Raw genomic sequence first — 13,834 nt, 5'->3', positions numbered from 1 at the left:
TATCAATTCTTCTTAGTTGTGACAGAATATAGGTAGTCCCTGACTTACAATCATTCATTTAGTGAATGATTGAAACTTTATGTTTCAAAGAAAACATAGATGAACAAACTTTACTGCATGATATATCATTGCTTAACTATTGCAGCACATGGATCCAATATTGTGAAGACAAGAAAGCAGCTGAAGAACAACTACAGAAAAAATTGGCAACTGCAAGGCACTACTATGACTGCAGACTCCTAAAATTAGCAATGAGGACATGGTATGAGTGGGTGAACACCCGGAAAGAATTGCACAAACGTAAGAATGTTACATGGATAATAATTAAGTAGATGACTGGTTTCTGGTGCAGGAACTGTTGTGGTTCCGGGCAGCTGGTGCAAATCGGACAGTGGGGAAGAACGGGGACCACCAGGGAGTCTGGAGAGGACTCGGATGAGGGTCCTGCATCCGATGCAGAGATGGGGCCAGGACCATCTGGGAGTGGGGTGCTGCCTTTGGAGCCTTCAGAGTCTGGCAGCAGCAAGGCAGAGGAACAAGGGGAGTCTGTTTCCAGTGTGTGTGTGCACAGAGCTGCTAGAAGGAGAGAGCAGCTGAAACAAAGGGGGTGATTCAGGAGTAAGGCTGGGAGGTGACTGCCCCTCCCATAAGGGATAAAAGTCAGACCTCAATGACGAAACTTTGCAGGAAGCAAAGTAGTTCAATCGGTTCCAAGTCATCCTTGAAGCTCTTTGTACTTCGGTTGGTTTTTGTTCTAGTTTATTTGACACTTCTGTTATTGGCAGCACTTCACAGGAAAGAAAGGTAGATGCTTATCTCGAGGGACTGTTTGAAATTCATTACCGGCTGGGAATGAAAATAATTCCCAGCATGGCAAGACTTCTTTTTAAAATAAGCGTGTGAGTAATTACAGTCTCGGAAGCCTTGGTCAGAACAGGAATTTCTGGACTTATGACCACTATTGAGCCTAAAATTCCTGTTGCTAAACTGGGCAGGTGCTAAGGGAATTTTGCTGTATGTTACAACTTTTCTTGCCACAGTTATTCAGTGAATCACCACAGCTGTTAAGTTAGCAACTCGGTTGTTAAGTGAACCTGGCTTCCCCATTGCTTTTGCTTGTCAGAAGGTCACAAAAGGGGATCACATGATCCCGGGACACTGCAGCCATTCTAAATAGGAACCAGTTGCCAAGTGTCCGAATTTGGATCACGTGACCATGGGGATTCTGCTTTAGAAATGTGGAAAAAAATGTCATAAATTACTTCGTTCAGTCCCATTATAACTTTGAACAGTCACTAAACAAACTGTTGTTAAGTGTCAGGGCTCCAAGTAACATACTCACAGCAAAAAAAACCTCTGAGGCAGGTAGATTCCTCAAAGAATAGCTTTGTTGGATATGCCATATTGGCACGGGCTGGTGAAAACTGACCCTAAACGTTCCTGCGGTTTTCACCTACCGTATTCTTTGCACTATGGTGCAATTTCCCCCCCACCTCCAAAAGTGAGTGGAAATGTCTGTGCATTCTATAAGTGAATGTTGGCGAAGCCCCGCCCACCTGCGGGACCCCACCCTTCAGCCTCCGCCTCCCAGCAATTTGCCTCCTTGCAGCAAACAGCCTGGTCAGCTTCAGCACAGCCTGATTTAGCACGAGCAGTTGATTGGCGGTTGGATCGGCCTCAGGAATACCGACGATCAGCTGTTCCAGGCTGCAGGGATTGCCGTTGCTGTCGCCGCCCATTGCTACCGCCTATCGCCGCCTCCGCGTGTACCCATTTTCTGCCTCAGTGCGCCCCATTTTAAGCCTCTGCACATCCTATTTTCAGCCCATTCCAGGTGGCAGGGATTGCCACCACTGCCTATAGATGGCATCAGCGGTGGCAATCCCCGCCACCTGAAACTGGCCCAAAATGGGACACACAGAGGTCGAAAATGGGGTACGCAGAGGCCAAAAATGGGGCATGCAGAGGCAGCTATAGGTGGCGGCGATGGGTGGCAATGGCGGCAATGGGTGGTGGCGATCCCCACAGCCTGGAACAGCTGATCGGCAGTATTCCGGGAGGCCAATCCAACCGCCAGTCAGCTGCTCATGCTAAATCAGGTTGTGCTGAAGCTGACCAGGCTGTTTGCTGTTTGCTGCAAGGAGGCAAATTGCTGGGAGGCAGAGGCAGATTTTTTTTCCCCCTATTTTGCTCCCCAAAAGCTAGGTGTGGCTTATTGTCTGGAGCGTCTTATAGTGCAAAAAAAAAGGTAATTAAAAGTGGAAGTTTTTCACTTTCTCAAAACAATCAGTCACATGGTCCAATCAGGATACAGTCCAGTTGCTAGGTGACTTCAGTCCCCTCCTTCCAAGCACCTGCTGAAATGTCCTTGGTTCTCAAGAGAAAGTATTTTGTTTTGGCTACAAAGTCCAACTATCTCTACTCCCCCCTCCTTACCCCTTAGTTCCAATGGTGGCAGCCCTGAAGCCTCAAAATGGCCTCTGTCATGTCAGCTTCAGGGTTGACAGTAAGTCGAGGACTACGTCTATTAGATTCTTCAATGCCTTCAACGTTGAGCTTCTAATATTCTGGGAAAGTTGTTGAAAATTCAGGGGTCCGTACAGAGATATATCTGCTTAAATGTAGTCCAAGCTATAGCACAGTCAAACATATCATCATGGCCAAAGGAAATATTTCATGAAATTTTGTACTATATCATAAAACGTTTTACAGAATTTCAATTCTATGGGAGTCCCATAGAGGTCAGTTGCATTGTGTGAAGTTTCAGTTCCTAGACTGTTGAGTGCTTCAGCAGATTCAAGTATATTGAAATTAGAATGTTTGTTTCACCTGTACAGGTGAAGCAAGAATTTCATTCCAGATAATAGATAAACAGATAATCAGAGTTGGAAGGGACCTTGTAGGTCATCTAGTCCAGCCCCTTGCCCAAGCAGGAGACCCTACACCATTTCTGACAATGGGAGTCCAATCTCTTCTTGAAAGTCTCAAGTGATGGCGCTCCTACAACTTCCGAGGGCAAGCTGTTCCATTGGTTGATTGTTCTCACTGTCAGAAAGTTTCTCCTTATTTCCAGGTTAAATCTCTTCTTCCATTATTCCTTGTCTGGCTTACGCATGCTTTAGAAAATAACTTGACCTCCTCCTCCTTTCTGTGGCAGCCCCACAAATATTGGGAACACTGCTATCTTGTCTCTCCTGGTCCTTCTCTTCACTAGACTAGCCATGCCCAGTTCCCACAACTATTCATCGTATGTTTTAGCCTCCAGTCCCCTAATCATCCTGGTTGCTCTTCTCTGCATTCTTTCTAGAGTCTCAACATCTTTTTTTATAGTGTAGGGACCAAAACTGGATGCATTCCAATGAAAGTAAATCTAATTTAGTCTTTCTGCCAATTGGGAGGACAAGGAAATCCTTGACATACGACCACAACTGAGTCCAAAACTTCTGTTGCTAAATGAGATATTTATTAAGTGAGTTTTGCCCCATTTATGACCTTTCTTGCCATGGCTGTTAAGTGAAACACGGCCAGTTGTTGAATTTATAACATAACTATTTCACTTAACCAAGTGAATCTGGTTTTCCCATTGACTTGGCTTGCCAGATCACATGACTGTGGGGCATTGCAAATTGTCCGTCATAAATATGAGTCAGTGGCCAAGCACCTGAATTTTGATCACATGACCATGAGGATGTTGTAATGGTTGTAAGTATGAAAAACGGCCATAAATCACTTTTTTAGGGGGCTGTTGTAACTTTGAAGGGTCACTAAATGAACTGTTGTAGGTTGAGGATTACCTGTAAACATAATGTATGGCTTGCAATTATATGCATATGGATAATGCATGATTGTATTTACTGTCAAAATAAAAACACGATTTTTTCATCTTAATAGCAGGAAAATAAACACTAGTTTAAAAAAGGAGTCTCTTTTAGCAAGTGAAAAATGCATTTGTATATGCTCTGTGTTGCTTGCTAGATTTGTCTTAAATTAAAAAATACACAATTCTATTGGAGGACTGGATTCATAATATACCACTTAACCAAATATGGTTGTTATTGATGTTGTTTCATAACTCCTCTTTATAAATATTTAAACAATGAAATGTTTATGAATTCAAGAACAGAATTGTGTTTTGTTGAAGCCTAAAACTTGAGTTTGAGTTGGATTTGTATCTCAGGGTTGAAATGAAGGGCCCTTGGTGCTTGGCTTTCTCCTTGCAGACGTTTCATTAACTAATCTAGGTAACACCATCAGTGCTACAAGGAGTGAGGTTTGCTCTTAATTGACATTCTAGTGGCATGTGTTGATAGGAGCGGTCTTGGAGTTTCTTTATTTGGGCTTTTTACTGTTAGCTTATTTGGCAGTTCCTTGGTTGGGGTAATACATACTTAATTGTTGGTCTTATATTAGACACATCAATGTCTATATACTGTGCAAAAGAGACAATAAACGAACCAAAAAGGGAACAAAAAGTCCAAAACATCTTTGTACCAGCAACCAGCATCCAGATGAGCATAGATTAACACCAAGATTAACATTGGATCAACAGTCCATGTTGGCATTGATGAAGTTACCTACAGGGGTGGAATTCAATTTTTTTAACAACCGGTTCTGTGGGCGTAGCTAGGTGGGCATGGCCATGTGACTGGATGAGTGTGGCTTCTTTTTGCAGCAAACACCCCACCCCCAGTTCATTTTTTGGCTTCCTGGGCCATCAGGGAAGCCTCCCGGGGGGCGTTTTTGCTCCCAGGAAGCTTCCCTTGAGGTCCAGGAAGGCAAGGGCACAATTTGCCAGTTCTCTGAACTGCACAGAATCATAATAACCGGTTCTATAGAACTGGTCCGAACCGGTAGAATCCCACCCCTGGTTATTTAGTTTGGATAATGAAATGTCTGCAAGAAAGCAAGGCAGGCTGGGGAATTCTGGGAGTTGAATTCCATAGGTCTTAAAGTTGCCAAGGTTGGGCATCTCTGTAGTATCCCTAATGAAAATTGGCTTTAGGTCTCCACAGTGCTTCAAGTGCCTTTCTGTCCAACCACAGATTCAGGATACTTTTCACACACATTGTTATAAAGCCAGGTTTCTCCCCCATGTTTGGCTATGAAATTTCTTTCATTTTATTATTTGCAGACCTTTCCAAAATGTTTTTTTATTCTCTCATTTTCAGCCCATTGTTCTAATTTATCAAAAGTGTTTTGAATGTTGCTGCTGTTGTTCAGGATGTTTGCCAAACCACACAGCTTTGTATCATCTGCAAATCATTTTGAGAATTTCTGCCATCAAAGCGATAAACGTTTACTATCTAAAGATTCCTTTCACTGCTTCGTCCAATTTATTGACATTCTGTTCAAAGTCTCCTTCACTCAACGTCATGAAGAATTGCGAACGGGGCAATCTTTGAGGCCCAAAAGGCAAAAAAAAATGGGGGTGGGGGTGAAAAAGCCACGCCCACTCAGGCACATGGCCACACCCACCTAGCCACACCCACCTAGCGATGCCCACAGAACCGGTTGTTAAAAAATTTGAATCCCACCCCTGGACTGGCCCAAATTCATCCAGATGGCTTTTATAGCTAAGGTGGGACTGGAACTCACAGTCTCCCATTTTCTAGCCTGGTGCCTCATGTCTGTGAACTGTTGTGACCTTTTGTCATCTTCCTTAAATAATTGGAACATTTTGAATGTACCTGAAGAAATTTTTACAAATATGAATTAATTCAATAACGGCTTGTAATGAATCTTGTATCTAGGTAGGTCTGTATATAGGATTTCAGCTTTTGTTATCGCTGGAACAACTGAAATTTTATTCTGTTTACAAGGTTGTTGAGGCTTCATTTTAAAGGATTCCCATAATATTGTGCCTGAATCATTGAATCAGCGCCATTTTGATATAGGGGCTCCTTTTAAAAGCCAAATTAATATTAGAATATCTGGAAATAACATATATCACTATTGTCTGTTTTTATATCTAATATCTTCTTATGTTTGTAAAACTCCTTTAAAATTTGGCTCACCTTAGTTAACAAAAGCTTGGGTGAACTACAGTTTTACCTTTTGATTGAACAAAGTCAGATTAGAATGAAAAGCATTTCCTTTTATTCATCTTTGTGGGGAAATCGAGTTAAAAGACCAATACATTGACTTATTAAACCATCTGTCAGCGTTCCAGAAAACCTCAACTCCAATATAAATAACTCTGAGACAGACATGTTCTCAAAGTTTCCTTTTATTAGAGTAGTAAACTGGCACATTTGGGAAATCCCGAGTCTGAAAGTTCTGGGTTTCCCTTCAATAAGTAACAAATTACAAATCCTGTACCCATCCTTCCATCACATGCCCCAATCACCGTCCATTCCAACTTGAGAGGTCTCCTCAACCAGGTGCAGAAATAACATGACCTTGACTTACAACCATGATGGCGAACCTATGGCACATGTGCCACAGGTGGCACACAGAGCCATTTGTGCCGGCACACAAGCTGCAGGCAAACTTAACTCACTGTACATGTGAGCGCCTCACAGCTGATTTTTGGTGGGTTTGAGACCTTTTTCTGCTTCCCAAAGGCTTGAGGAAGGCTTCTGCAGGCTTCCTCAGACTTTGCAGGCCGAAAACTAGCCCTGTTTTGTCACTTCCTGTTTTTTCCGAAAATACTAGAAGTGATGAAACAAGGCTAGTTTTCGGCCTGCAGAAGCTTTCCTGAAGCCTCTGGGAGGCCGAAAAAGGCCTCAAGCTGGCCGAAAATTAGCTATGAGGTACAGTGCAGGTAAGGGGGCGGTGGGGGATGGCTTGGCAGGTGGGGATTGCGCGCGCTTGAATAGGGGACGTGGGGGGCGTGCATTGCCTTCTGGGTGCTGGCACACGAGCGCGCGCATGCAAGCGCCCACACAATTTTGGGGACAGGAGCCCAAAAAGGTTAGCCACCACTGACTTAGAAGAAGAATGCTATTATGTCTAACCATATAAGCTCCATGAAATCCCCCCCTCCCAGGCTCAAGAATGTGGCAGCGTGGAAGCTTCTGATGGTGATATGGCTTCCAAAGCTGACACCGTCTTCTTTATCTGAATCAGTAATGCAGTTTTTTAAAACAACAACAACATGTGTTTCTCAAATTATTTTCCCTTAGGGGCAACACAACAGATAGAAAAAATCTTCAACAAAGCTTTGAAGAAAGTGGTGTTTAAGTCCTGGCGAAAATATAATACTCTAAGCAAAAAGCCTAAAAAATCGGTTGAGGTAAGAATAATTTCGTTTGTGTTGTGCTTTCATTTTTAAATCTATTTTCATTTGATATTTTTAAAGTTAACCGCTACTGATTAAGCTGTTTAATTGGTTAACTAGATGGAATAGAGATAGTCCTTGAGTTACAACTACAACGTAGCCCAAAATGTCTATTGCTGAGCGACTTATTAAAAGAATTTTGCTCCATTTTACAGGCTGTCTCGCCACAGTTGTTAAGTGAATCACTACAGTTGTGAAGTTGGTAACATGGTTGTTAAGTGAATCTGGTTTCCCCATTGACTTTGTTTGTCAGAAGGTCACAAAAATGAGTCACATGACCCTGAACATTGAAAGCGTCATAAATGTGAGTTGGTCACCAAGTGCCTGAATTTTGATCACCTCACCACAGGAATGCTGCAACTGTCATAAGTGCAAAAAATGGTCATACACCACTATTTTCAGCGCCCTTGTAACTTCAAGCAATCACTAAATGAGCTGTTGTAAGTTGAGGTCTACCTGCAGTACAGATAGTCCTTGAATTATGACCACAATTGAACCCACAATTTATGTTGCACGATTCACTTAACAACTTCAGTGATTCACTTAACAACTGTGGCAATAAAAGGTCATAAAATGGAGCAAAACTCATTTAATGGCTGTCCCGCTTAGCCATGGAAATTTTGGACTCATTTCTGGCCATAACTCGAGGACTCCCTGTAGAATGCAATAAGAAGTAGAGACTCAGAACTGGGGTGGTTTCCAATGATCATCTTCCAAGGTTTAATAGCTTTGTTTAACTCAGCATTAGACGTTATCCTTATATGAACTGCAACTCAGGATTCACTACTAATTCCTTTAATTGTGTTTTCGGGTAGTGGTAAATTATACTGATTTTCCTTCTGTTTTTCCCCATGGGTTTCGATGCTAAATAATAATAATAATAAGCTTCTTTATGAACCAGCTGCATTTTCATGAATCATCTCTCTCCTTCCTTGGCTTTTATTCTTCGCAATGACATTGTGTTCCTTGACTTTCCTCCTCCTCAAAAAAAAAATGCATTCCTTTGCCCAGCGATTCTGGGATTTTATTTTTGTATTTCTGAAAGCGTTTCGGCAAAAAATCCTACTTTCCCTTCTCTACAGCATGGAGCTACGAAGTCTTTTTCACCCCACAGATCTGTGGAAAGGATTTTCTCTCTTTCCCTAATGTGAAATGAAGCAGACTTTTCAGGCTTACTTGTGGGCGTGTTTGGGATTCCAAATAATGTCTCAAAGGTGCTTTATTTTCTTCTTTGAAAAAAGGCAGTTGGGCAGGGTTGTTGTTTTTTCCTTAAGAAAGAAAAAGAAAATGTTTCACTTCTCACCCAGGAAGCTTTATCAGTTATGATGCTGGGGGATAGAAGGATAGGTACTGACTATCCTTCCATCCCCCAGCACCATAGAGTCAGTACTATCCTTCAGTTCCATTCCATAAAGTCAGTACCTATCCATCCATCCCATTCCATAGAGTCAGTACCTATCTTCACATTTCATTCCATAGAGAATGTATCCTTCCAGTCAGTACCTATCCTTCCATTTCATTCCATAGAGTACTTATCCTTCCATTCAGTACTTTTCCTTCCATCCCATTCCATAGAGTCAATACCTATCCTTCCATCTCATTCCCTAGAGTACATAGCCTTCCAGTCAGTATCTATCCTTCCATTTCATTCCATAGAGTACTTATCTTTCCACCCCATTCCATAGAGTACAAATCCTTCCATTCAGTACCTATCCTTCCATTTCATTCCATAGAGTACTTATCTTTCCACCCCATTCCATAGAGTACAAATCCTTCCATTCAGTACCTATCCTTCCATTCCATTCCAGAGTCAATACCTATCCTTCTACTCCATTCCATGAAGTGTATATCCTTCCATTCAGTACTTTTCCTTCCATCCCATTCCATAGAGTCAATACCTATTCTTCCATCTCATTCCCTAGAGCACATATCCTTCCAGTCAGTATCTATCCTTCTATTCCATTCCATAGAGTCAATACGTATCCTTCCATTCCATAGAGTATCTGTCCTTTCATTCAGTACCTATCCTTCTATTCCATTCCATAGAGTCAATACGTATCCTTCCATTCCATAGAGTATCTGTCATTTCATTCAGTACCTATCCTTCCACCCCATTCCATACAACTACATGCATTCAGTAGCTATCCTCCCATCCCCCAGCATCATAACTGATGAGGGCTCTTGGATAAGAAGCAAAATGTTTTCGAAATTCTTCTTCCTCAAGGGGAGAAAACCCCCACTCCGGTTGTCTTTTGAAGAAAAAAAAAAGGGCACCTTGAGACAACGATGACCTGGATGATGGAGAATCTCCACAAACATATGGCAGGGAAAATGGTTGCCATTGGAACGGGGTCTTTCTAAAATGTGTTGGGAGCATGTAAACCTGCTTACTTCAGTTAATATAAATAAACTATTATTTTTCCAATTCTAATTCTTTCTCCACCTTGCTCCATATAGACATGAGAGAACTGGAATCGGGAAAATAACATACATACATACATGGAGTCCTCAGGTTCAGACTGGAATTGAGCCCCCAAATTTCTGTTCCTAAGCAATTTATTACTGTAAAAATGATTATATATTATTATGCTACAGGTTACGTATCTCAATCTTAAATCTGAGCACTCACCTGATTTTGAGGATACAGGTAGTCCTTGACTTACAACCACAATTGAGCCCAAAATTTATGGCATTAAACAAGGCATTTGTTAAGTGAGTGTGGCCCCATTTTATGACCCCTTTTGCCACCGTTGTTAACCGAATCACTGCAGTTGTTAAGTTAGCAGCATGGTTGTTAAGTGAATCTGGCTTCCCCATTGTCTTTGCTTGTCAAACCATTGCAAAAGGGGGATCCCATGACCTTGGCACACAGCGATGGTCATAAGTATGAATCAATTGCCACGCATCTGAATTTTGATCATGTGACCATGGGGACACTGCAATGGTCGCAAGACTGAAAAACGGTCATAGGTTCCTTTTGTTCAGTGCTGTTGTAAGTTCCAACGGTCACCAAATGAACTTCCCGAGGACTACCTGTATAATTATACAATTAATTATATTAACCATCATAAGAACGTGCAAATGCAATTTGTAGCTGCCCTAATGTGTTTAATTGAACACATTTCCCCCCCCTTAATTAGGTTAACCAGACTGATCGCACAACAGTTTGTGTGAAAAAAAACCCTGATACTTGGGTCATATCATATACAGCCATGATGGTGAACCTGTGGCACGCGAGGCGGAAGTGGCACACAGAGCCACTTCTGCCGGCATGTGAGGGGTCCCCAGGAAGAGCCCCACTGCATATGTGCGCGTGCCCTCCGCCAGCCAGCTGATTGTTGGGTATCTGCCACGCATGCGCAGGGGGAGATGCACCTGTGGGAGATGTGCGTGCTTGTGCGAATAGGCATACGGCGTGCAGGAGGGTTGCATGTGCAAGTGCCGAGGCATGCGGTGTGGAGGGCTCATGTGCACATGCACAGAGGCACATGGTGCACACTTGGGGTCACAGGAGCATGCGCAGGAGGGTGGGGGAGTTGTGCTCACATTGCATCCTGGGTGCAGGCACACGAGCGACCACGCACATGCACGCACCTTTCGCACGCAACGTGGAAAAGATTAGCCATCACTGATATACATGGGTGGGATTCTACCAGTTTGACCTGGTTTGGGCGACCGGTATCTCGGAAGATCAGCTGTGAGCGAGCCGGTTCGTTCCAATGATCAGCTGTTGGGCCCATTCACCCGCTTTATTTCTGTGCTTTATTTCTGGGTTTTTCAGTTCAGCAGCTTCGCCCATCAGCTGTTTTACACACAGGGGTTGCAGCAGAAGGTGGGTTGAATCCCACCCCTGATTATAGATCTATATTTTGCAGCCCGTGTTGGAATCCGAGGAATTACTTTTCGTTCAACCAGAGAGAGAGGTCCGCGAGAGACGACATTCGGAAAGACGTCGCTCGAGCGTCATACCTAAACATGTGCTTGAAGAGTTACCCACATTCCACATGAAATCGGGGCGAGAATATGTTACAAAGGTGCCAATGCAACCATTAGCCCAGGTTGTTTGTCTGTTCGTTTATTATAATAGATTATAAAGATTATGTGAAGTGTTAATACCACTTTATAATGCCTTGGTAAGACCACACTTGGAATCTTGCTCCCAGTTTTGGTTGCCACAAGAGCCCTCGAATTACAACAGTTCATTTAGTGACTGTTCAAAGTTACAACGGCGCTGAAAACCATCACTTCTGACCGATTTTCACCCTTACGACCATCGCAGCATCCCCACGGTCACAGGAGTTTACATTCGGATGGTTGAAACTGACCCACCTTTATGACATTTGACGTGGTCTGAGATCAAGTGAGCTCCTCTTCTGACGAGCAAATTGCGTGGGGAAGCCAAATTCACTTAACAACCGTGTTACTAACTGAAGAACTGTAGGGACTCACTTAGCAAATGTGGCGAGGAGTCCGTAAAATAGTGCAAAACCTACTTTACAAACTTCTCAGCAACATAAATTTTGAGCTGAATTGTGGTCGTAAGTTGAGGACTAACTGTTAAAAAAATAATGTAGAGACTCTGGAAAGAGTGCAGAGAAGAGCAACAAAGATGATTAAGGGACTGGAGGCTAAAACATACGATGGACAGTTGCCGGAATTGGGTATGTCTAGTCTAATGAAAAGAAGGATTAGGGGAGACATGATAGCAGTGTTCCAATATCTCAGGGGCTGCCACAGAGAAGAGGGAGTCAAGCTATTCTCCAAAGCACCTGAGGGCAGGACAAGAAGCAATGGATGGAAACTAACCAAGGAGAGAAGTAACTTAGAAACAAGGAGAAATTTCCTAATTGTTAGAACAATTAATCAGTGGTAACATTCGTCTCCAGATAGTGTGGCTATAGCACTACCTGTATAGAATCATTAGCTAAAAAAATAAGTAGATTTTTTGCTAACAATAACATAATTGTTAGCAAAACCAAAATAGTTCATTTTATTAGTCCAGCTCAGTGGTGGGATTCAAAATTTTTTACTACCGGTTCTGTGGCCGTGACTTGGTGGGTGTGGCATGCCTTGGTGGCCGTGGCTTGGTGACCGTGGCAGGGGAAGGATACTGCAAACCGCATTCTCTCCCTACCCCACTAACCTGCTTTCCAGCTCCATTCTCCTATGCAGGGCAACCAAAGAAGACTCAGCCGATCAGCTGGGACTCGGGAGGCAGAGAATAGATGGGGATGGGGCCAGTCAGAAGTGGTATTTGCCAGTTCTCCAAACTGCTCAAAATGTATGCTACCGGTTCTCCCAAACTGGTCAGAATCTGCTGAATACCACCTTTGGTCCAGCTAATATTTTTATAGCACCCTAAGAGTCAATTGTAAAATTACCTTTTAAACAGTCCTGTGGAAAACTACTATTTTTATTAAATATTACATTTGAAGATACCGGCTGTTTTAGAGACGAATATTGTTTAATCCTTTGCACGTTAACATTCTTCTTTGTTTTGAATTTAGGTTTTCCGGTATTTAAACATAGTGGACCTGGCTAGGTGTGCTCAGGTTTGCCAAACCTGGAAGGCTATGACACAAGTGGTTAGCATATGGAGTAGTGTAAGTAGAGTTGCTTCAAACCAAAGGTCAACAATATTTTGTTTTTTAAAAAAGTATCCATTTGGGGAAAGCTGAAGAAATGAATAATTCTTTTTAAATGGACATATCGTCCTTGTGATGACCTGTGGCGTGGCACAAAGACAACACAGTCACATAAGTAAGAAAAGTCCCTTTAATACGTCCAACTTTGCCCCCAATGTCCAGTTACCTTTGGCTGGAGAAAAAACTCTCTCAAGAACAGTCTTTAAATGAATGAAATTCAGTCCGAAAACTGTAAGTAAAAATCCACACAAACCACGCTGCAGCAATTAACTGGACAGGGCAGGAAAAGGAATTGCAGACTTCAAAAGCCAACAAAACACATACAGTTGGGAAGACGCCAGGAACCCAGATAAGCCTCGACCATAAAAGATAACTCACAATGTGCTTCCCACGAGTTGCAGTGCGCAACTTCCTTTTTAAACACTGTGTTCCCAGCTGCAGCTAATAAAGGGGATCAGGGCCCTTTCCTCCCCTGTAAACAGGTAACTCACATTGCTCCCTTCTCCGTTCCTCCTGCGTGTCCTAGGATGAAGAGGGGGTGGGCCTGGATCTTCCTCTGAATTCCCTCTGCCTTGTTCTACATCTTTCCTGCTCTGCCCAGCCGGACGTTGCCCTTCTCCAGTTTCTTCCACAGCCAACAGAGCCACACACTCACTCCCTGTGAGCTGCTCGGCCTCTCGGAATTAGATTCCAACAGGGGCATGACAGTCCTAGACATGTAGTATGATTAGGTCCTCTACTTGCAAGCAGAATTGGAATTGGAACGTCCATGGATAAATGAGGTATTGTTGAGTTGTTGCTGCGCTCAATTTTATGAAAATCCCTTCTGCTGTGCTTGCTCAGCGAATCTGCTTCAAAAGGAAAACATAGAGATTAGTATGGGAGCCCGGCTGGGCAGGTGGACCCAACA

At 43.0% G+C, this 13,834-nt stretch overlaps 1 protein-coding gene across 1 annotated transcript in view; it reads left to right on the top strand.

The window, feature by feature from the left end:
* Window positions 1-13,834, top strand: part of FBXL13 (F-box and leucine rich repeat protein 13) — a 72,018-nt gene that overhangs the window by 11,328 nt on the left and 46,856 nt on the right. Inside the window, exons 5-8 of the mRNA XM_026726699.2 lie at window positions 146-300; window positions 7,125-7,234; window positions 11,155-11,337; window positions 12,787-12,882. Coding sequence (XP_026582484.1) covers window positions 146-300; window positions 7,125-7,234; window positions 11,155-11,337; window positions 12,787-12,882 — 544 coding nt within the window. The remainder of the gene's footprint in view (window positions 1-145; window positions 301-7,124; window positions 7,235-11,154; window positions 11,338-12,786; window positions 12,883-13,834) is intronic.

This window comes from Pseudonaja textilis, chromosome 5 (genome assembly GCF_049901715.1).
Source record: "Pseudonaja textilis isolate UNSWEBS1 chromosome 5, rPseTex1.2, whole genome shotgun sequence".
Classification (NCBI taxonomy): Eukaryota; Metazoa; Chordata; class Lepidosauria; order Squamata; family Elapidae; genus Pseudonaja; species Pseudonaja textilis.
The sequence above is the reverse complement of the archived record's forward strand: the minus strand, read 5'-3'. Positions and strand labels throughout refer to the sequence as shown.